The sequence below is a fragment of the Apodemus sylvaticus genome, chromosome 2 (genome assembly GCF_947179515.1).
Source record: "Apodemus sylvaticus chromosome 2, mApoSyl1.1, whole genome shotgun sequence".
Lineage (NCBI taxonomy): Eukaryota > Metazoa > Chordata > Mammalia > Rodentia > Muridae > Apodemus > Apodemus sylvaticus.
The window spans coordinates 164,894,827-164,919,738 of record NC_067473.1 but is presented as its reverse complement, the minus strand read 5'-3'; the positions used below and the strand labels follow the sequence as shown (position 1 = coordinate 164,919,738).

At 41.4% G+C, this 24,912-nt stretch overlaps 1 protein-coding gene across 6 annotated transcripts in view; it reads right to left on the bottom strand.

The window, feature by feature from the left end:
* Positions 1-24,912, bottom strand: part of LOC127679263 (C-type lectin domain family 2 member G-like) — a 470,764-nt gene that overhangs the window by 350,941 nt on the left and 94,911 nt on the right. Inside the window, exons 1-6 of one of the 6 annotated variants that reach the window (XM_052174989.1) lie at positions 23,307-23,376; positions 19,084-19,194; positions 7,563-7,688; positions 6,436-6,614; positions 5,773-5,879; positions 4,130-4,771 (exon numbers count right to left, since the gene is read on the bottom strand). The exons of the other annotated variants lie outside the window; for them this stretch is intronic. Coding sequence (XP_052030949.1) covers positions 4,645-4,771; positions 5,773-5,879; positions 6,436-6,614; positions 7,563-7,688; positions 19,084-19,141 — 597 coding nt within the window. The 5' untranslated portion in view covers positions 19,142-19,194; positions 23,307-23,376 and the 3' untranslated portion in view covers positions 4,130-4,644. Of the gene's footprint in view, positions 1-4,129; positions 4,772-5,772; positions 5,880-6,435; positions 6,615-7,562; positions 7,689-19,083; positions 19,195-23,306; positions 23,377-24,912 lie in introns of those variants that run through there. 6 annotated transcript variants of the gene reach the window in all.

The window sequence follows — 24,912 nt, the reverse complement described above, 5'->3', positions numbered from 1 at the left end:
TTTATAATGAAATTATTTATTGGTTTTTTTTAAAATTAGCTTTTGTTAATTTATAATTATTAGGCTCCACAAAGCAAAAAAAAACAACCCTTTAAATCTATAATAATTTTATATGTAGTAGGCAGGCCAAATTTTAATGCCTTCATAATTTCTATTTATCTCTTTCACAGATCTAAGTTTGAACTTTATTTTGAACTACATCTGTATGAATCTGTTAAAAAAAAAAATGTTCTTTTGGCCAAAAACTCTCTAGGTGAGGCCTGCAAGAAGAAAGCAGCACCTCTGAAGCCTCTGCCAAGGCAGCTCTGAGCTTTATATTAACTCAAATATAAATCTTCTGATCTGAGTCTATTATCTCTAAGGCCAGACCTACACCCATTGGGGCCAGCAAGGAGTAGCCTGTAACCAGATCCCATTGCATGAAGGTCAAATAACAGAAGGAACCTGTAATCTCAAAGCATAACTACAATTTTTGAAAGCAAAACCCAGTTTTAAGCAATCTTTTCTCCTTAAAATTAATGGCACACACATTACTTTCACAATGCAAAGTTCGTCCATCAGTTTATTTTTTATTCAATATATTCTTTATTTACATTTCAAGTGATTTTCTCTTTCCTGGATTCCCCTTCCCCGAAAGTCCCATAAGCCCTCTTCCCTCCCCCTGTTCCCCAATCTACCCCTTCCTAATTCCCTGTCCTGGTATTCTGCTACACTGCTGCACTGAGCTTTTCCAGGACCAGGGGCCACTCCTTCCTTCTTCTTGGGCATCATTTAATATGTGAATTGTGTCTTGGGTATTCCAAGCTTCTAGGCTAATATCCATTTTTCAGTGAGTGCATACCATGAGTGTTCTTTTGAGATTGGGTTACCTCTCTTAAGATGATGTTCTCCAGTTCCATCTATTTGTCTAAGAATTTCATGAATTCATTATTTCTAATGGCTGAATAGTACTCCATTGTGTATATATACCACATTTTCTGTATCCATTCGTCTGTTGAGGGATATCTGGATTCTTTCCAGCTTCTGGCCATTATAAATAGGGCTGCTATGAACATAGTGGAGCACGTGTCCTTATTACATGCTGTGGAACCCTCTGGGTATATGCCCAGGAGTGGTATAGCAGGGTCCTCCAGAAGTGTCATGCCCAGTTTTCTGAGGAACTGCCTGACTGATTTCCAGAGTGGTAGTACCAGCTTGCAACCCCACCAGCACTGGAGGAGTGTTCCTCTTTCTCCACATCCTCACCAGCACCTGTTTTCTCCTGAGTTTTTTATCTTAGCCATTCTGATTGGTGTGAGGTGAAATCTCAGGGTTGTTTTCATTTGCATTTCCCTAATGACTAAGGATGTTGAACATTTCTTTAGGTGTTTCTCAGTCATTCGATATTCCTCAGGTGAAAAATCTTTGTTTAGCTATGTACCCCATTTTTAAGGGGGATATTTGGCTCTCTATTTTTATGTCTGAATGTATTACAATGTAACTTATTGAAGAGCAGTATTTTAAATCTTATTTCTTATAAGTCTAATTTCTAGGATAAGAACCACATAAAACATTATGTAAATTTAGAAATATCTTAGAGGCCTGTTTTTCTTGGGTTGTGTCATGCCACATGTTGCTTAAGATAGTTCTAACCCTGAATTATTAGTGTTAAACTTGCCTTTTGATACCATCATTAAACCTTTTAAATTGTGTACAATAACTTATGAGCCAATACTCTATAGTCAAGACATGTAAAACATTTATACCTTTAAGACTAATTAGAAATAAAGATGAAGTGATTACACGAATCTCATAAATTTGAACCAAACAATTTTTCCCAAGGGAAAAAAGCACTTTGAACCCAATATTTACCATTGTAGAAAATTTTCTAGGAGAAATATTCATTAGTCCACTTGTCCCAGAACTGTTGGCCCTTTAAGAAGCAGCTTTTTCTCCAGCTGTGTTTGACTACTAGTTAAGAATGCGAGGCACCTTAAATCAGCTTTCCCTGTGTAAACTGCGACTGGCAGGACTGCCAGCAGATAACATTTTTTACCATTTTTTTCTTTTCAACATGAAACATCAAACAACAATCATTCAGAGACAAACATAAATTAAACATAAATTGACACACATATGGACTGGTTTTGAAGCACCAAAGACAGACAATAGACAGAGGGTGAACTTGATGACCCAAAGAGATCCAAATATCCTAACCAGAACTAAGGATATCTCCAGTAGGATCCAGAGAGGAAGCAGGATGTCTCCCACTCTCCTCTTCTCCCCAGGAGAGTTTTGAAATAGCTTTTAACCATTTTTTTTAATAAAACGTCCTGTACATGGAATAACTGCTTTTCTGAAACCTGATTTTTCTCTCTTGTTTAAGATTTAACTCTTTGTCTTCTGTTTCTTCTGGGAATTCTGCCAGAGAAGGGAGAGGAGGCACAGTGGCAGCCACTGATAGTTGCTCCCCAGCGCCCTACTTTTTTGACTTCTGTTGGGTTCTTAAAAAGAGAAAGGTTTAGAGAATGTGGTATATGGTGGTGTGGGGGAAGGGCGGGTGCCTCAGCAGGCCCATGTCCAGGCATTCCTTCCCCTAGGGACCAGATACACATAGATATGGTATAGAATAAAGTTTACTCAGGATGGAGGATGAAGATTAATGGGGTAGTGGAGGCAGAGAAAGGCAGAGAGAGAGTGTGTAGAGAAGTAGAGACCAGCCATGACCACGTGGAGAGAGTGGTGAGGGGAGGAGAGCCCAAGACCTCCAGCACTTATACTCTGCCCATGAGCAGTTTTTACTTTCAATTTCTCAGGCCACTTCAGCTGCCTCTGACTTCCAAAGAACAAATTCTCCCCTAGAGAGTGGCTCAGGCAAGCTGGATAAATTCCTTAGGTATGAGCCAGCCCTTGGTGGAAGACTCTAACAATGCCAACATGAAGGGAGCTGTCAGCCCATAGGCAGTGATTGTCGACTTTAATTTTTCTAAAATTTTAAAATCAAGGGGCTTGTAAGAATAATTTGATGTATGACCATCCTTGCCCTCAACCACGGTCAAAGTATCTGGGGGAGTGCAGGGGTGGAGTACCTGGAGATTGATTTCCTATTTCTCCCTCCTTCTCTCCCTCATTCTTGTGGACTCTCCTGTCTGGGGCTTCATGGGGAACAGTGGCCCTGCTGTGTAAAGAGAGTGGGAAATTCAAGACTGGACTTTTCTGCAAGGGTTTTGGCTCTGGCTTTTTCTGGGTTTCTGTCTTTGAAATAAATCCTGAAGTTAGAGTGACCATTTGTCCCTCCAAATCCCGTAGTGCCTTTAAGAGGGCTACTTGTTCCCTGTGGCTCTCAACCATTTGATGGAGAGAAGAAATCTCTTCAGTGGCTCCCCAGCGGGCAGCTTTCTCCTCCAAGCTGGCTTCCTCCCGATAGCGTCAGCACCTGAATTATGACTAGATTTCAGAGTTTGTAGAGAAGAATAGACTTTGGTCTTTTTGAGAAATTAGGGAAAAGAGCAGATGTAAACAGAGACCATTTTAAATGGCCATCCTACATTTCAATCACCACAGAGGCGGGAGGGGTAAGAGAGCACAGAGACAGTATCAGGATGAGAGCTTTTTCAGAGAATGCTTTCCCTCAGAAACTAGATCCTGGAAGTGGGGGAATTCTGAATAATATCATTAATCAGAGACCAGTAGTTAAAGGCAGTAACCGGAATTTTTTCCCTGACCAAAAGTTGCATAGTAATCTCTAGAACAATCACCTATTCTAGGCCAAGTTTTCTTATTTATTGCTCCTTCCTCTGGGAACCAGGGACAAATTTGTCTGACTTTCTCTTCACCCTTGCCCCTCGCATCTTGAGAGATTCCTTAAGCCCTAAAACAGGCTGAGTAAATGCTTGTCCCATGTCTGACCTTCCAAGATGTTGTCACCTTGGAGATTATTCCCTGGCCAAGCACCTGCGGGTCAACGGTGCATTGACCTATCTGCTCCTGGAGCTGCCGCATGAAGGGCCCTTCCTTGATGACTGACTCCAAGGGGGCCTCACTGTTGGGCCCCAGAGTGTCCCAACCCGCAGAACAATCAACAGGGTCCCCAGACCACCCAAGAGAAGGTGAGAGACAAGAGATGCGAGAAACAGATAGCAAGACAATATTCTGATCAAGCTGTCAAATTTTATTTTTTGCACAAGGCAATTTAAGGGGAAGCAAGCGAGGTGTAGGGAGGGGTAAAGGGGGAAAGTCATTGTATTCGGGGAACAATCTCAGGGGGCTAGTATTATTTCTCAGGAACAATTTCTCAGAATTGTCTCTCAGAATCTCAAGGGAAAGCTGGCTATTGCTGCAGGAACTTGGCACAATAAATTGATCATGAGGAGGTAAAGTGGAAAGAAGTTGCTATGGTAAGCTCATCATAGGTGAGCTCTGTTTGATCTAGCCCACTCAGGTGAGCTCTGCATGTACTGATCATCTAACTTACTTGGCTAATCTATAAACTAGTACATTTCTTCTAAAAGCAGGCTAGAGAAAGCAGGCTAGAAATGACTGAGAAGAGGGGGTTTTGAGAACTTATGTGAGAATGGCTCCTGGCAGTGAGTGAGGCAGCAACAGTAGATAACATGTTAAGTTCCTCATGACTGCTACCACACAGGCTCTACCCAGAATACAAAACTACTGGCACTGTAAGGAGCAGTTGCTGGACTTGCTACAAATCCACTTCCTAGGTACGTAGTCCCTGCTACTGCTGATCACATGGCCAATCAGGAAGCCATGTTTTTCATCTCCTCGGACGGAAACCCTATAGAAAAAAGAAAAAAGAAAACAAAAGATTTCTGCAGAGTCTGCCATTGCATCCACTCCTGCAATCATGTCTTACTTGTCTTCTTTGATTATTTATGATATGAATCAGACATAAAGTCCACTGGAAACCCATGCGCTATTTTTGCACCTAGGGAATTTTACAACCTCACAGTTTGATTTGATCAATACCTGTCACTTATCCGTGTGGAACCCTGGAATGTGTGTACAATGTTTGCTGCCATGGTCAAATGAACTACAGCTGTGGTTAAGATCACACAGGTGATTTTCAATGCCCTCTTGAAGTATTTTTCCACATGAATAAAAGTGGGAGAAAATGCACCACTTAGTAAATTGCTGGAAGGTCTTTAATTATGAACCGGAAAGGTTCTTTGTCTTATTCTTCCAGTGAAATCTGTCTGTGGAAATTGGCTATGCTCACATTCAAGAGCTGTCCTCAGTGGTCTTTGATGATCTCTCAAGGGACTCAATGGGGACCTCAGGGGAGACTCTCAATGCCCTTGGAGTCTCTGCTTCTGTGACCAGGTACAACCAAGCAAAGAGGAGACTGATAAGTCTCAGGCTTGCAGTTCTGAAGTGGCTTCCTATGCTTTTAGAGCCCTTGGCCATCAGCAGTTCTGTCTATATCATGCAGGGGCAGTTATCACCAAGGAAAGATTTTCAAATGGTTATAGTAGACAACATACACCCCAGCTGTCACCATCATGTTAAATATCTGAAGGGAAATAACACTATGGAAAGGCTTTGAAGATGATGGCTAGTAAATGGTATTCAATTGACTTAAATTTGTCAGGGTGTGGAGTTTGTTGGGGATTGGCTGTTTCATGGGGCACACAACCTATGCCCAGGGCACACCTTCAGCCCAAGGATTTATTTTCTTCCTTCCCAGTGCAGTCGGCTTCACATGAAACAGCCTTTCAACCATCATAGCCACAACTCACACACATCACAACACATGAACACAGTAGAAGGAAAACATACGAGTTGTTATACTCAGTGTTGTCTGTCCACATCCAAGGGTGCTTTGACGACACTCGGTGCAGGCCAATCCAGTGGCTAGAAGGCCCCATGTATCTCTTCAGAAAAGTCTGTCAACACAGAAAGTGAACACTTGTGTCTCTGTTTCAGATCAACCTGGAGTCTCTCCACTCCACAGCTACCTCTAAAGATAACAGGAGGGTGGAAGTGAGAGTCAAAGATTTTGGAGCTGCATTACTGCCCAGTTCTCAAAGGATCCATTTCACATCTGTAATTCGAACGTACATCATTTGAATTAAAGTACCAAATGTAAAATCACATTCCTCTATGGCCAAGTTAGTTCTCAGTTAACATTGCATCACAATTATTAACAGGATGCAACATGTGCCACCTTACCTAGCACTCATGACCACTAGCTATCCCAATAAAATGGCATGTCTGACCTTCCAGCTGACTATAGCACTATGTGAGAGAATATTTCTTGAATGTCTCAGGGCTTCAGTCAGAACTCAAGCATCAGCAAATGGCACACACTAACACACTACTTATATCTCCATGTGCTTGGGATGGGATTCTTCCTCATGCTTCGTCTATAACCTCTCTATATCAAGGCAATATAATATTCAACAGAACAAACAAACAAAACAATCCGTGCCTACTTCTTACCAGCTCCTCCAGGTTGTCAAATTGAGCAAGTTGGGCCTCCTGTGCTATGCAGAAGGTCTGGCTGGAAGTCCAGGTACTTGAATTTTCAGAGAAATAAAAACATTTCTTTCCAAATCCAATCCAGTTTCTTTGGCAAGCAGCACAGATATTTTTTATTGAGATCTGTACTGTCTTTATTACTAAAATGTAGAGAATAGAATGAATTATAACAAGCATGACTTCTCTCGTTCTGGAATACCCTCCTGAGCTCAGCTGTGAGCTGGGAATTTAATTGTAACTTTCCTATTGATCTGTAGGAATCCTCTCATGAGCATGATGGGCCTTTGTCTAAAGGCCTCCCGCCTTGGGCCTGTGTCCCATTCTCTCTCAGGTGCTCACTAACAGTAGGGCTCCCAGGAAATGCATTTCTATAATAGCAGCACTTTCTTCTGTGCTTTGAATGACTGTTTTCTACAGTAGGGATTGTTAGAACTTCAAGCACTCTGTATGGATGCCTATCCCAGTCAGCCTGATAATTGAGATACCAGTGAAAACTACTGGGTAGGTAGTATATACAGTGTGCACATGTTGTATTAATGTGGACATGTTGCATTAAAGTATAATTCACATACAAAGAGGACTGTGCAAGAGTTTACTACACTAGTCTTAAGAATGGTATGAAAATCCTATAAACTCATTACTTAAGGAAATTTTCACTTGGTTCTTTCAAAATACTGTTGAGTCCAGTAAATAATACCATGGGTTATAGGGGAAGGCAATGTACCTTCCTGTCCATATTATTCTTCTCTGTCCTCACACCTGCTAGAGGGTCCTCTCAGCTTGTTCTCCTTGTTCTCTGTCTTGAACAGTTCCCCCAAGTGCACCTATGTCCCTGAATCTCTGTCTAGAGCCTGCTGGGTGTCATCTTCCCAGGGATGCTGAGCCTGACCTCCTGTGCACACCACAGCCTGTGTGTTCCTTCACTGCATCTTCCAGCTGGAACCTAAGTTTCCAAAGAACAGGAATTTCCAGTGGATTTTCTCTAGAGTCATTCCTGCTCACAGCACCTGGCTCACAGTGGACAGTAAGTATAACTGACAATGTGATTGTGGACAGAATGCCACAGATTTGGAGAATACGTCACTTACCCGATAAAGCAACAGAAAGAGCAATTACAGACACAGTGAGGACCACAATCACTCCATAGCAGCAGTAAAGCTTAGTAGAAGACTCAACGGAGACAATTCTGAGAATTTTTTCTTGGAGTATTTTTTCTGAAATATAAATATGAGAATAAAATATAAATATGAGAACATCAATCTCAAAAATCTTAGAGAAAAAGATAAATTTACCCTAGAGTCATCTATATATTTCACTTATACTTTCCTATTGCAAACCCCTTCATAGAATGTCTCAATCTATAAATGATGTCCTTGGCTCTCAAAGGACAGAGAGGACAAAGAACACAGTTGTCATGTAGGGGGCAGGGGAACTCTGCATGATGGGGCCTAGGGCAACAAAGATGGAATATAGATTAGAGGAAGTACCTGGGAATATTGGAGGGGTGGATTAGCCTTGTGGATGTTAGGAAGTGACCTAGCCATTGAGCTGTTTAAGGCCTGTAAAAGTATAAACACTATGTATGTGTCTGTCATTCAGGGACACAGAACATGACAGCAGGTAGCAAAGAACATTGCCACTGCCAGGATCAATTTAAATAGTGATTAATTGAGTACAGCTACAATAACCAAAAAGAAAAATTCAATTACAGCCAGCAGGAATGATTCCCCACCCCCACTCCCACTGACAAAGAGCAAGGCAAGGATGTCTGCTCACAATTCTGGTGTGACTCTTGGGGTTCTAGCCAGGACAACAGGGCAAGAATTAACAGTCCAGCCTCGGAGATAAAAAGTATTGATAGACAACATGACTATATCTACATAGAGTCTATAGAATCTATTAATTAGCTATGAGTATGAGTTTACAATACTGTAGGAAATGATGCCAACACATTGAATAATTTCCTTGTTTAAACACTAGCAATTGTCAAATGGAAACTCTTATGTAAGGATAGCACCTCTCACAGAACTCTCAAGCAAAAAAATTACACACCTAATAAAACATATTCAAAATCAATTTCGGAACAATAGCAAGTGCTCTTAACCTCTGAGCCATTTCCCTGTCCCTACCAATGTGTTTTAAAGCTCTCGCTACATTTTAGGGACAATTTCTTTTGAGTAAGAGAAGAAAAAAACCTGTTGGTCCATTGTTTATCTTCTTAATCTTAAGGAAACAGAGCCAAAATTTTTATTACACTAAAACCATTGTATTTTTCTGGTGTGTAGGTAAAGCTTTTGTTATTGTAAGAAAAATTCATTTCCTGAGACAAACTCTCACAAACATTTTTTTCCTTTGAGTACATTTAAGTTTATGGCCTTCATGTTTGTTTTTGTGATCCATTTCGATTCAATTACTGTAAAGTGTGAACTGTGACTCTTCACCATACATCCAACAATCTTGGAACAGTATTCAGAAGAGACGCCATTTTTCTATACCTTAGATCTGTCCACACTGGCCGTTCTACAATGCAGACACACACATACACACAAACACACACACATACATATATACACATACTATACAAAATACACACATTATGAAAAATACTGATTTTTTTCAAATGATCCAAAAAATGAATAAAATGACACATGTGTAGCAAAACTTGCATAAAGATGCTTAATATACCAGGCTTTGGAAGGAACACAAGAAAACAGTTTAGCATTTGGTTAAAATGAGATCCCTTTTCTCACATGCCCTTGTCTTCCTACCCACATACCCACAAAATGAAAATGCCTGTGTTTATATTTATAATCTGTGTTTACAGCAGGTTTCTGAATTAACTCATATGTGACAACAAACTCAAATGGCCCTGACCTCGTCCCAAAGTAAACTAAAATTAGTACTGAAGGAAATGATTGGAAAGGAAAAGCTGGGTCTTTTCCTTGGACCTTCCCATTTCTTATTCTGGCTAAATATTCCTCAGCCTGCTGTGCTCAGAAGTCCCTAAGTTAGAATTTGCTAGACAGAAAAAGTATCCCTTAGAAGCATTTGCAGAAAAAGCAGTTTCTCTTGGGTCAGCAAGAAGGTTCAGGGGGGTAGAGGTGCTTGCTGTTCAAGCCCAGTGATCTGAGTTCAACCCATGGAACATGCTAAAATGTAGAAGGTAACAACAAACTACACACACACAGTTGTCCTCTGACCTTTAAATGTCCACACAACACCAGCATCACCACTAAACAACAGCAAAACCCACCTAGCTCCCTTGCAGTCTATTTAGAGAAGCTGACCATAGAGTTTTCTGATGAGAAATTCCACTGCCACCTGCTGAGGACAGCACACAATGACACGGACTGCCTGCAGTAGGCCTGGATGGAGACATCTTCAGTAGCCCACAGCAGCTCTTTGTAATAACAGTTGTTCCCATTTCTCTTAACCTTAGACTTCGACAACAGCTGTATAGATTTCATTTGTGCGTGACTGTTTTTCAGTTGCCCTTGGTGTGCATAATTATTCTATTATATCTGCCTTTCTCACTTCTTTCTCCTGCTCTGGTGAGTTCTGTGAAACTAGATGTTCCCTGATGTAATGATTTTTTTTTAATATTTTTATTTTCTATATTCTTTGTTTACATTCCAAATGATTTCCCCTTTCCCGGATTCCCCCTCCCCATATGTCCCATAAACCTTCTTCTCTCCATCCATTCTCCAATCACCTCCCTCCTTTTTCTCTGTCCTTATATTCCCCTCCAATGCTAGATCAATCCTTTCCAGGATCAGGACCCTCTCCATACTTCTTCATGGGAGTCATTTGTTATGCGATTTGTGCCTTGGGTATTCAGGGCTTCTGGGCTAATTAATATCCACTTATCAGAGATTGCATTCCATGTGTATTCTTTTGTGATTGGGTTACCTCACTTAGGATGATATTTTCCAGATCAAACCATTTGCCTAAAAATTTTGTGAATTCATTGTTTCTAATTGCTGAGTAGTATTCCATTGTGTAAATATACCACATTTTCTGTATCAATTCCTCCTTTGAGGGGCATCTGGGTTCTTTCCAGCTTTCATGATGTAATGATTCTTAAACAATTAAAAATTGAGGCATGGGCCACAGCACAGCACAGCACAGTCCTAATGGCCCAGGTGCATGCTGTGTGTTCTCATCTTAGAAACAATGAAATAACTGCACAATGGCAGTTCCAGATTAATGCTTGACTTGCAAAGAAAGTTTGATGAAATTATTAGAAAATGACTTAGAGCCAACATTGGGACCCCAAAGAAAGAAAAAACTATTAAAGTTATAAGATAAATTATGCACAACATTTGAGAGTGGTTCCTAGATAAGCAAGTATAGAATATGTTAAACCTTAGATTAGTAAAGCTAAGTCAAAACACTGGGAGGCTTAGCAGAGTCATTGTGTGCAATGTGTAGAAGCAGAAATCTAGGGGAACGACAGAGTTAAGGGTTAACTTGATTCTTTCTGGCCACTGCCTGGCAGCCTTGCCCATGTCATTTGTCATTAGAGCTTCACAAGAAAATGCAAGTAGCTGGCCTCAGAGCTCTGAGCTCTGAAGTATAATAGTTAAAGTTAAAGTTTAAATAATGTTAAGTTTGCAATTATTTTGGCTATAGGCCTGGGAATAGGGAAGCTTGAAACTTTGGGGAACAATTGTAATTCTTGATTCTTTGTGGGACTTGGCTATTCTTTTGAATTTGATTTGTCAATGATTATACAATGTCTTTTTACCTGCTTTTGGAGTATCAATAAAAGACTGGGGCAAGAAGAAGGCAAGAGAGACTGTAGAGAGCATGTAGAGATCATGCAGAGAGTATGCAGAGAGAATGTAGAGAAAATGTAGAGAGAGTGCCAAGAACATGTAGAGAGAATGCAGAGAGCATGTAGAGAGCATGTACAGAGAATGCAGAGAGCATGTAGAGAGAATGCAGAGAGCATGTAGAGAGCATGAAGATAGCATGTAGAGAGCATGCAGAGAGCATGTAGAGAGAATGTAGAGAAAATGTAGAGAGAATGCAGAGTGCCAAGAACATGTAGAGAGAATGCAGAGAGCATATAGAGAGAATGCAGATAGCATGTAGAGAGCATGCAGAGAGCATATAGAGAGAATGTAGAGAAAATGTAGAGAGAATATAGAGAGTGCCAAGAACATGTAGAGAGCATGCAGATAGCATGAAGAGAGCATGTAGAGAGAATGCAGAGAGCATGTAGAGAGCATGCAGAGAGCATGTAGAGAGCAAGCAGAGAGCATGTAGAGAGAATGCAGAGAACATGTAGGGAGCATGTACAGAGAATGTAGAGAGAATGCAGAGTGAATGTAGAGAGTGTGAAGAGTGAGTGAAGAGAGAATGTGAGATGTGTGTGAAGTGTGTGTGTGTGTGTGTGTGTGTGTGTGTGTGTAAGAGGAGAGTACATTGGTGTGTGTGTGTGTGTATGTGTGTGTGTGTAAGAGGAGAGTAAATTGGTGTGTGTAAGATGTGTGTGAAGAGTGTGGGTGTGTGTGTAAGAGGAGAGTGCATGTGGTGTGTGTCTGAGGTATGTGTGAAGAATGGGTGTGTGAGTGAAAGGAGAGTACATGTGGTGTGTGTGTGAGATGTGTGTGAAGAGTGTGTGTGTGAGATGTGTGTGAAGAGTGTTGTGTGAGTGAAAGGGGAACACACAGGAGTGTGTATGAATGAGAGGGTGCAAGAAAAGAAAAGCACACAGGAGAAAAGCAGAGTGCGCAGGAGAATGCGGAGTGCGCAGGAGAATGCGGAGTGCGCAGGAGAATGCAGAGTGTGCAGGAGAATGCAGAGTGCGCAGGAGAATGCGGAGTGCGCAGGAGAATGCAGAGTGTGCAGGAGAATGCAGAGTGCGCAGGAGAATGCGGAGTGCGCAGGAGAATTGTGGGAAGCCATTAGAGACCCTCACGTTGGCTGACAGGGCAAAGGCCCTGAGAAAAGCAAACAAGAGCCTCTCCCATGGGCATTGGTTTAGCCATTGTTTCGAGATAACTGCAGAATGGTCCTGCCTGTGTCAACACCACCGATTCCGGGTATCTTCATCAGATAACCTCTTCACCTCCTGCCGTAAATGCCAGGAATACCTCTGCCCCTCTTTGTCCTTGCCTTGGGGTACGCCCCTCCTGAAAGCCTTAAAACCTGTGTATCCCAGAACATTAAATGAGGCTTTGACATAACCCAGATTGACTTGTCTTTCTTGGTGCTTGGCCTCCTTCTCTCTCTTCCCCCCTTTGACCCTCAGGTAGCACCCCTTCGGAACCCTGGAATAACTGACCCGCCGGACGGGTTACAGTGGCGCCCGAACCAGGGACCCGAAGTATGGTCAACTACCGGACAATGGAGGAGAAATCCCAGGAAAAGGAATGAAGGACCCCACAGACCGCATAGCTCGTGCATCGCTGGAGGGGCAGGTGAGTGGCCAAACATTGTCGTCCGATGGTCATTGGGGAAAAAAAGAGGCTAAAGAGGCTTGATTCATAGGAGAAATCAAGCAATCATTCAGGGAGAGAGGAGTAAGAGTTAAGAAAAAAGATTTAATTAAGTTCTTTTGTTTTGTCATGAGAAATGTCCTTGGATAATTTTAAGTGGACCTGATATTCACCCGCTAACTTGAGATAAGGTTGGTAAAGAAATTAATAAGATTTTAAAAACAGGTACAGGTGAACCAATATCTGATACATTCTTTAGTTCCTGGAGGCTCATTCAGAGTGCAAATGAGGACCCTGCTGAATATTGCCTCCGCCCTTTGTCGCAAGCAGCTTCTGTGACCTCGCTTTCCCCTAAAAAGAACTCTCCAAAACCTTCCTTGGTCGTTATAGACAGGTCTGAGTCCCCCCGCAATCCAATCCGCTCCTGTAACTTCTCTTTATCCTCCACTCCTGAGGGACCCATCCCTTGCTGATATGCCATTAAGTTAAGAGATTCCCCCCCAAGCCCGGGAGAAAGCCAACTTGGAGGAGAAAAGCTGCAGAGAGCAAGTAGCCCTCTTAAAGGAGCTACGACGGACAAATGGTCACTCTAACTTCAAGATTTATTTCAAAGTCAAATGCCTAGAAAAAGCCAGAGCCAAAACAAGCCCCTCCACGTGGCCTGCCACCCTATACCCTGAGATAGGCATGCAGCGCCGCTCCTCTCAGCCAGGTTCCTCAGACCTTTCCTGGGTCCAGGCAATCACTAGAGATCATCCTATACTCAGCCTTAAAATAAATGGTAAAAGCTTTGAGGGCATCTTAGACTCAGGTGCCGATTCTACTGTGATCTCGCAATGTGCTTGCCCACCCCCCAGCCCACCCCCCACTTGGCCATTGCAAGCCTCTCTGACCCATCTGCAGGGGACTGGACAATCAAAAAAATACTCTCCAGAGCTCACAGTTTCTGACTTGGGAGGACAGTGAGGGAAACACTGGCTCTACTCAGCCCTTCGTGGTTCCTGGTCTGCCTGTTAACCTCTGGGGAAGAGACATTCTCTCTCAAATGAAAGTCCTTATGTGTGGTCCCAATGAGGTTATTGCTCAACAAATGCTCTCCCAGGGCTATCTCCCTGGACAGGGACTAGGCAAAAATGGACTGGGAAGACCCATGCAGGTAGAAGTCAGAGACTGCTGCTGAGGCGGCCGGAGAAAAACCTCTCATGGGCAGCATGTAAGACCTGGACTCTCCTCCCACCCCTCTCCACAGGTGTGTGTGTTCGACTAGGCATCCTCCTTCCCCTTTGTTAAATCTTAAACAAGAGAAAAAGCAGGTTACATAAAAGCAGTTTTTCCATGTGTAGGACACGGTATCAAAAAAAAAAAATAATAATGGTTAGAAGCTATTTCAAAACTCTCCTGGAAAGGAGAAGAAAATAGGAGACGTCCTGTTTTCTCTCTGAAACCTACTGGAGATCTCCTAAGTTCAGGTTAAGATATTTGGATCTTTTGGGGACATCAAGTTCCCTCGCTGTCTATTGTAGTCTTTGGTGCACCAAAACTTGTCTATATGTGTGTCAATTCATGTTGTCTATTGTTTTGTTTGGTTGAATGATTGGTTGTTTTTTATGTTTTATGTAAAAAAAAATGGTAAAAAGGTGTTATCTTGCTGGCAGTCCTGCCAATTGCAGTTTACACAGAAGAGGCTAATTTGAGGTGCCTCACATTCTAAGGTAGGAGCCAAAGACAGCTGGAAAAAAAGCTGCTTCTTAAAGGGTCAGGAGCCAGACAAGTGGAAATGGTTAATTCTCCTAGAAAAAATTCTATCATGATGATGATTGGGTTCAAAGTGCTTTATTCCCCTGAAGTTACAGCTAGGAAAAAAAATGTATTTGGTTTAAATTTATGAGATTTGTATGATCACTTCATTCTTATTTCTAATTAGTCTTAAAGGTATAAATGTTTTACATATCTTGACTATAGAGTTATAAATTAATTGGTTATGATTTAAAAGGTATAATGTTATTTTAAAAAAGAGGTTAGTTTAAAACTGGTGATTCAGTGTCGGAGCCATCTTAACTAGCTACACATGGCATGATGCAACCCAGGAAATACAGGCCTCTAAGATGCTTTTAAATTGACATGGTATTTTGTGTGAAACTTGGCCTGGAGATTGGATTTATAAGAAATACGATTTAAAATAATGTCTCTTCAATAAATTACAAAGTCATACATTCAAGCACAAGATGATGGACAAACTTTACCATATAAAATGTGCTTACCATTAATTTTAAAGAGAAAAGATTATTTAAAACTGGGTTTTGCTTTCAACAAATTATAGTTATGCTTTGACATTACAGGTTCCTTTTGTTATTTGACCTCCATACAATAGGGTCTGATTACAGGTTACTCCTTGCAGGACCGGTGGGTGTAGGTTTGGCCTTAGAGATAACAAACTCATATCAGGAGATTTACATTTGAGTTAATACAAAGCTCAGAGCTGCCTCAAAGCTGCTCAAAGCTGCAGAAGCTTGAGAGATGCAGCTTTGTCTTGCAGGCCTCACTTAGAGAGTTTCTGGCCAAAAGAACATTTTTTACAGATTCATACAGATGTGGTTCAAAATAAAGTTCAAACGTAGGTCTAAAATTTGGCCTGCCTACTACATACAAAGCTATTATAGATTTAAGATTTTCACTAGAACGTTATTCGTCAAGAAACGGCTTGCTCTTAACATTGGGCTTTTAAAACTTTTAAGAAAATGATTTTCAAAAGGTGTTAAGGTAAATTTTTGGCTAAGACACTGCTTTAAGTTTGTCATTTAAGCCTCTGATATTCTCAAGATAGATGCAAAACAAATATTGAGAGACACAACTTGGAGAAAGCTACCATAAGTATTTGTCAACAGTTTATATGTTCACTTCCATTCTTTAACAAAGAGAACATTAATGTAAAATCTCTCCAAATAAGGTTTTGACATCCTCCAATAAAGATTTGATATAATAATAAAATGTTACAAAATAAAATCATAAAAATATTTTAAAAGAATGTTTTAAGAGCATGATAAAATGTTTGTTCCTTATTTTAAACAATCAAATTAATTATTATTAATTGTTAATCTATTACGTGACAAGCCTTTTTGACAAAATTAATAATTGTTATCTAAAAGATAATTTGCCTCTATACATGTTTTTATATTGTTATAGATTTATACATACATCCTATAAAAATGCATCTACTATGGGAATAAAGCTCATATAATTAGATCACATGTTTATTCTTTTGAGTGTTCCCTTGCTTCAGCACAGATAATTGAATTGGGTGCTGTAGCTGTTCTTTTAAAATGTTAAAAATTAAACTTTTGATTTTTATATTAATAATATACATATATAGCTCATGGCCTACAATTGCTTCAAATTGTTTCTTTTTAATGATACTAATTCTTAACTTTTACAATTATTTATACAAATACAATTCAAAAAATTAATCAAAAATATACATACGACTATTGACAGCTTTTCAAGCTTTCTAGTTATAACTGCTTTAACATAGGAAACAAAATATAAAATTAGTCATTACATATGTTATTTTTTAATACTAAATGTTCCAAATCAGATTAAGACAAATATTATAACTGATTATTATAATCAGTCATTTGAGATGTCTTATTAACAATTTGATATTAGTCATATTATTGAGATTCCTCATAATTTGCAAAGACAAGATATTATAGAACAAGCCCATAGAACTTTGCAATATTTTTATAATAAAAGAGGGGAGAATAACATCTCTATATACCATAAAAATTTTTAAATTTTAATGCTAGGGATCTCTCTGAGTGTAGAGAAGAGGGCATGTTTGTGTTTTTTCTACAGGATGCTGAAGGAACATGCTAGCTGCCAGAGTGGCTAAGGAGAGATGCTGATCATTGAAAATGGCCGCGGTCCTCAACACCTTTGGATGCTTCTTACTAATGCTGATACCACAGACAACTACGGACTCAACATCCCTCTTTGCATGGCAATTTTATTTAGCTAAAGATTAAACAAATTATAAACAGATCAAGGGGAAATATTGGCTACTGCTGATTGCCCCCTTTAGGGTGTCAAAAGGCCATATATTTAAATTTTACAGATTTCAAGTGTAGACCAGATAGAATGTGGCCTGCCATTTATTTTCTTTAAGACAGGCACAGGCATTGCCTCCCTTTTTATCTTTCAACAGAATCGACAACAATACTATTTATTTAGTGCTGCCATTGATAAGGACTTGGCCGAACTCTGAGATGGTTTAGCTAATCTAAAAGACTCTGTCGCCTCCTTATCAGAAGTAGTGTTACAGAACAGGAGAGGTCTTGATTTGCTCTTCCTGAAGGAGGGAAGACTCTGTGCAGCCTTAAGGGAAGAATGCTGTGTTTATGTGGACAAGACAGGCCTGGTAGATGACAGTCTGAGGAGAGTAAAAGAAAGTTTAGAGAAACGCAAAAGAGAACAAGAACAGCAGGAGTCTTGGTATAAAAATTGGTTCTCCACATCCCCATGGCTTTCCACCCTACTACCTTCTATCCTAGGACCCTCCATGTGGTTATTGCTGTTAATCTCCTTTGGTCCCTGGGCTTTTCAATGATTAACCCGCTTTGTTAAATCACAAATAGATTCTACCCTACCCAAGAATTATGTCTCGGTACAGTATCATCAGCTGGACACAGGAGAAATGATGAACCCTGGGAGACGAGACGGCTCAGCAGAAACAACTGCAATACCTGCCCCGGAGAGGCTCGATTTCCATAAGCTCCTTTGACGAGGCTCTGCCTGGCTCCCACCTATTCATCCCTGGGCTTGTCTGAAGGGGGAGCTGACCCAAGGTAGCCGTCTTAAAGACGGGCAACTTCCTCCATCCCCTGACCAACCTAAGATACGGGGCCTTGAGGATGACAAGGTAACCCTACGACGGGTAAGGCTGAGGGATTAGAGAGGTCGATCCTAAGACAGAGACGGCTACACATTATCAGTCTGGCCCCCTTGCCCAGTATTTCCCCCAAACCTTTCCACTTCTAATATAAGGAAAAAGGGAGAAATGTGGGAAGTCATTAGAGACCCTCACTTTGGCTGACAGGGCAAAGGCCCTGAGAAAAGCAAACAAGAGCCTCTCCCACGGGCATTGGTTTAGCCATTGTTTCGAGATAACTGCAGAATGGTCCTGCCTGTGTCAACACCACCGATTCCGGGTATCTTCATCAGATAACCTCTTCACCTTCTGCCGTAAATGCCAGGAATACCTCTGCCCTTCTTTGTCCTTGCCTTGGGGTACGCCCCTCCTGAAAGCCTTAAAACCTGTGTACCCCAGAACATTAAACGAGGCTTTGACATAACCCAGATTGGCTTGTCTTTCTTGGTGCTTGGCCTCCTTCTCTCTCTCCCCCCCCCTTTGACCCTCAGGTAGCACCCCTTCAGAACCCTGGAATAACTGACCCGCTGGACAGGTTACAGAGAATGCAGAGTGCGCAGGAGAATGCGGAGTGCGCAGGAGAATGCAAAGTGTGCAGGAGAATGCGGAGTGCGCAGGAGAATGCGGAGTGCGAAGGAGAATGCGGAGTGCGCAGGAGAATGCGGAGTGTGAGCAGCCTCAAGCTGTGAGCGAATGAGCGAGAGAAAGAGAGCAGAGAATAAGAGAGAAGAGAAAATTTAAGCCTTGAAAAATTGCCTGTCAGCTTGTACCCAAAAAGTAGTCTGTGTATATTGATTATGCGCCTTCCAAATATCCCTGCTTCCAGTTGAGAACTCTGACCCTGTGCTGAGGCTGGACCCCAGCAGATACCACCTGCTCTCTTTAAGGAACTGAAAACATGTGGCTTCTTCTCTTACATGAACAACTTGAAGTGATCTAGGAAGTTATCCATCCTTGAGCAAGGGGCCTTACAGGATGATTGTTTTTTTTAGTTTTATATATCTCTCAGACGCTGTAATTAAAACTTAATAAATAATTTCATCCATCACAATAGCACTCCATCACAATGTACACAACAGAGTCAACAGAGTAACTGATATAACAGAGGCCTCCAAGCACCTTCACATCCACAGAGACCACCCAGACAGGCTGATGGGCTGGAGCTCTGCTCCTCTGTGAGACCATGGTGACGCTCCTCCCTGCCTTTCTGGTTTATTTCAAACTGCATTAAAGATATACCTGCTACTCCCTCTTCTAGGTGGTCTGTGGTAGTGTCGTCTGTCTTCATCGGTCTCATGGAAGCCTCTTCATCCTGTGAGGCTCTTCATCTCAGAGCTGAATGCATCTTAACTGCAAATGAAAAAGGAAGAATTATCTTTTGTCTAATGCTGGGCAGTTCCAAACAAGTCCAACCTGTTCATCTTGTGACTTGTTTACTCATATTTCAGGAGAATACCCACAGCACATGAAGGTTTGGGGGTTTTGTTCACCCACTCACACAGCACACAAAAGGTTTTGTGGGGACTTTTTGTGTGTGTTTTGTTGTTTTGTTTTGAGAAACAGGATGGAATATAGGAAAAGGGACTGGAACACTGAATGTAGTATACTGCAAATAAAATCATCAGAACTGCTAAACGCTGTATGATTTGACGAAGGAAACAGCTTTTAATTTTAAAGCAAGTGTTTATTTATTTTGGAAAGAGGATTTCACTGTGTAGCTGTGGCTGGCATCAGGCTCACTTCTCAGTGAGGATATAAATCTCAGAAGGATATAGCACTCATTTCACAGTGGATGTTCAGTATTTATTGCCAAGGCAGAGAGAAAATGGTTAGAACTGTTTACACAAACTTTAGGCAGGAGATTTGATGTAAGCATTAGAATACTGTATCCCAATTAGGCAAGATATGAAGGTGGAGAGATCAGCATTTGAATAACCTCAGGGTAAACTTTACACAGCATACAATACATTATGCCTACACAAACTGTCTCTGAGCCAAAACTTCATCCTATTCTCTAGAGCGGCCCTCCCTGAAAGGGGGACGTGACTGCTCAAGGCATGGTTGAGGGGGAGGTTTCTATTGTAGATACGGGGAATAGTACAGCCAGAGGCATCTGGAAAAATTCAGAGCAGGAAGAGAAAGTAGAGAGAACCAGGCCAGGACAGGAGAAACAGGGAGAAAGCAGGAGAGAAGCAGAGAAAAAATATGTGCACCCTGAGGATTTAAGGTAGAAATGACCGGTAGTTTTTTATATAAAAGTGTAGATTTGTGATTCTCTTAAGACTTTTATGAGATCACATTTTAAGATAAGTAATAAAATAATTGATCCTTTCTTTGTAAGCACAAATTGTGGCCTGCCAGTAAGAGAAACTGGCTGAGACAATTAATTATCTTGCTTACTTAGACTTTGTTAATCTCTAACAAGTTGCTTAGTTGTAAATGTATGTGGATTCTTGGGAATAATTTGTTTTACAATTGTTTTTCACCCATATTATGTAAACTATTTGGACACTTGAGGGTAATGGGGAATGTTTTGTTTTGTTTTGTTTTGTTTTGTTTTTTCATGGTAATCATTCACTTAAAGAAAGATAGAATAAAATCACATAGTGATTTTTACACTGCTTGAAATATTTTGCTGGGACATGCAAGCGGTGGGAGAAAAAAATCATGTCGTTGGAGCTTTGTTCCATCCCCAAATGTGAGTGTGTGTGTGTGTGTGTGTGTGTGTGTGTGTGTGTGTATGCATGTAAAGTTGTTGCAGATCATTCAAGCTTGCTTCATCCACCACGCGTGTATGTGTGTGTCTATGTACATAGTGACTGACTACACATGCTATCCTTGGACACTGAACACACTGTCTGAGCTGGTCTTCCCTATCTGACACCTGGAGCAGGAGCCCTATGAGGTAGGTTTAATAAAAGAGAAAGGGAGGTTGTTACTCTAAAAAAGAGAGAGAGAAGTCCTTTCGGATGTGGGTAGGAGTCTCACGCCAGTATGCCTTGGACCCCTAGACTGTTGAGTCAGGTAAGGAAGAGTGACAAATCATAATTGTGTGACTATGTGAGCATGTGACTGTGTGATTGCATGCTAACTTTTACCTCTGTGTGGGAGAGAAAAACGTTTATTGATATTATTCAGCATATACTTAAGAAAAGAGGAATTAAGGTAAATACAGATCAGGTTACATATTTTCTCCATTTTGTACACTCACCCCTGGTACCCAGACCAAGGAATAGATGTAGAAGCATGGGCCACAGTAGAAATAGAGTTTTAGAGCTGGTATACTAAGAATGGAGGTAAAGACATGGCTCCTGGTGGATTTTCTATTTGGAGCATAGTTAGACAGGCCCTAGAAAGGGACAAGGAGCCTGCATCCACTCCTCATGAGAGAGCTTCCTCATTATCACCTTGCTAAATCATCTAAAAATAATGTTTTTCCTTTGATAAAGTCTCCTGAGGAAGATAGCTCAGGGGAAGAAAGAGAGGAGTTAGAGGGTGATATTAACTCCTCAAGATGAAATTGACCTTAAAGAGGAGGTAGCAAGATACCATGGCCCTGACTGGTCTCCCCTGCTGTGTCTGGTCATCAGCCTTCTCCCAGGGCCTCCTGAAAAATATAAAAGACTACTAACAGGGCCTGTGGATTTGCAGCTGAAATCTGTCAGACCCAACAGCAGGGTGAATCTGACACTGGGTTATTTTCCCATTATTATGAGAAATTGATCATTTAAAGTCTCTAAATGATTTTCAAAAACTTCTCAGAGATGTTAATTCCATTCACCCTTTCTTTAAAATAAATGCAGCTGATTGCAATACTTACTGTTTTTGAGAGGCTTAAAGGTAACCCTTTTTACATACTGATTCACTATAATCAAATATTTATTTATTTCCCCATATTGAAAGAGCTTGGGCTGGAGAGATAGCTCAACAGTTAAGAGCACTGACTGCTCTTCCAGAGGTCCTGAGGTCAATTCCCAACAACCACATGGTGGCTCACAACCATCTGTAATGGGATCAGATGCCCTCTTCTGGTGTGTCTGAAAGCAGCTACAGTGTACTCACTTACATAAAATAAATAAATCTTTGAAAGAAAGAAAGAAAGAAAGAAAGAAAGAAAGAAAGAAAGAAAGAAAGAAAGAAAGAAAGAAAGAAAGAAAGAAAGAAAGAAAGAAAGAAAGAAAGAAAGAAAGAAAGAAAGAAAGAAAGAAAGAAGGAAGGAAGGAAGGAAGGAAGGAAGGAAGGAAGGAAGGAAGGAAGGAAGGAAGGAAGGAAGGAAGGAAGGAAGAGCTCTACTGCCCTCTAGCGGTTCCATTATTCTAGCCCTACTTTCTGAGTTACAAGGCTTGCTACAATCTAGAAATTGCTTTTGCTTTGTGTGACACATCTGAGCTCACACTATGTTCCCTGATCCTACCCGTGAGGAAAACTGTATGGTTGATTCCCTGACAGAAGCTGTTGCTTTCCTTATGGAAGCTGATCAGCAGAGCCGTACATCACTGCTTCCCCTCTCTGCAATCGTGTTATCTGTAATCCACTCCCCGTCTCTCTTCATAAACTCCCCTTTCTAGAATCCCGGCTCTTACCTGTGCCCTAAGTTTAACACATAAAACACGAGATTTCAAGCTATGATCTGCATGATTGTCTTTCTGGACCTAGGTCACAAAACTAGCTGCCATGTATTCTAGTTCTTTCCATTTACTTGAAACTTTGATGACTTCATTTTCTTTTACAGATGAGTGATGTTCCATTTGTATGTGTGCCAATTTTTCTTTACCCATTCATCTTTTGAAGAACATCAAAGTTAATTCCATCCCTAACTATTGTGGATGGAACAGCTATTAAATTGTGTGTACAGGTCTCTGTGTAGTAAAATACAAAATCTGTTGAATATTAATCAGGGATGATTCACCTTGGTCATATGGTAGATTTTTATCTCTAGTGACTTCTGAAACCATCAGTCTCAGTCCAAAGGTACATCCTATTTACTGTGTACTGTCTGTAGTATAATCACGCTATGGCCTTTGCCCAGGACCAACCATGATACCAATCCCTTCCAGCTCCCTTCCTTTCTCCCTGGCTTGGCTCTGGTATTGGCTGGTGCCAGCCACAATGAGGTCTCTCTCTCTCTCTCTCTCTCTCTCTCTCTCTCTCTCTCTCTCTCTCTCTCTCTCTCTCTCTCTCTCCCTGCCTCTGCTCCACAAGGGGTCCTGTTACTGGCCCACTCCTGAGAGTCTTTAATCTGCAGATAAAAGGCATTCTGATAACTTTGTTGTTTTAACTTGTCTGTTAGCCCAATTGCTGAGCTCTAATATCTCCTGCCTGGAAATGTATGCCCTTACCAAACCACCACACCATTTCTCCTTCTGCCCCAAACTCAGTGAGCTGTTCCAATTAGCCCTGCCATGTATCTATGCAACCCATCCACAACAGAGATGCATTCCCTACCAGCCCTGAGATCTTACCAGATTGCTGCAGACCTTCTCCCTCCAAAGCCTGGCAGAAGAAAGCCGGCTTGCCTGCCTTTTCTGTCTTTTATTCCGGGCAAACGGAAGTCCCGCCTCTACCTCCCAGCAATTGGTCATCTTTCTTGACAAATCAAGAACCACTTGGGGAACGAGAGCTTAGAATCAGAACCTTACCTTATAACTGTGTGTATAAATGAACCTCTTTTGTTAGAAATGGTATGATGTTTCTTTAATCACAACACTCAGAGTTAGAGGCAAAAGTAGGCAGATTTCTGTGTGTTCAAGGCCAACCTGGTATACATAGTAAATTCCAGAACAAGCAGGACTATATACAGAGATCATCTCAAAAAACAAACCAAAAAATAAAAAAATAAAAACAAAAACAACAACAACACTAATAAATAAATAAATAAATATTTTTATTTTTAAATAAAAATTTAATTGGACAATCAAAAAAAGCTAGGTAATTTAACAAGGGCTGCAATTATGGCTGGCTACAAATCCATTTCTTCTTTGTTGATCCTGGCTCCTCTGATTCCTTCATTATTGAGGTAGGCACCTTCTTCAGTCTCTCTGGTGGTATACCTAAAATCCAACAAGATTGAAATGTTTTAATACTCATAATGTGGATAACAACATGTATCAACCATCATGGGAGTCTGTGGTGGGTGGATGAGCGAACTGAAGGACCGGAAGTAGCTGAAGTAGCAGCTCATCTCCTAGCAACTCAAGGCTGATTTAAGAAGGCAAGAGCAGTGCAGGGTTAAAGTGGGGGAACCCAACCGCAGACACCTGAATAAAAGTGTGGCTGTAGCAGTCCTGCCATTCCCCTCAGATGTGGGACAGAGGCAGCAATAGCTGCACAGAGCTGTGTGCCTGCTTTTCCCGCGGAATGGGGCTCGAGCTCACTTCCTTGGTCCCAGGCAGAGTGCAGGAAGTGCAAGGGGGCAGGGCAAAAGCTGCTTTTCTCCTGGCTTCAGCAGAGCTTGGCAAGGGCAGTGGCAGCTTTAGCAGGCAGAGCGCAGGAGACCCATGCTTGTGAGAGTGCAAGTGTATGGGTGGTCGGGTGTGCAGCAAAGCAATGTCTCAGGAGACAGTCCAGCAGGGGGCAGAGCCAAACCTGCTTTTCAGGAGGTAAACCCAGAGCAAATGGTGAGAGAAAGGGCGAGGGAGGAGGGAGGAGCCTACTCTGGGGATCACTAATGAGAACTTTGTTTTAAAGAGCCAGTTTAGTGGCCATGTAGAGACATTGCTTGCTGCATGTTATGAATTAGACCGGGATATCTCAGAAAGGGACAAAGGGCCAAAGACCAATGCATTTGGTGATAGTAGGGTTATTAACTACCCCTAACAGCATCCTGAGGATACAATTAAGAACCACAAAGATTTCCAGACAGGCCAGATCCCCAGGTTACCACATAGTGACTTGAGGGCTAAACTCTGGGCCAGCACCATGAGCAACAGAGTGGTTCACCTGCTCCTGCAATTTCTCAGCAGCAAGAAATGGAACCATCTCAGAGGAAAGAGGAAAATCCCATCCAAGGGAAAATGTCTCCATCCTCAAGGGCAGCTCAAGGGTAGCTCACAGCTCAAGAACTCTCCA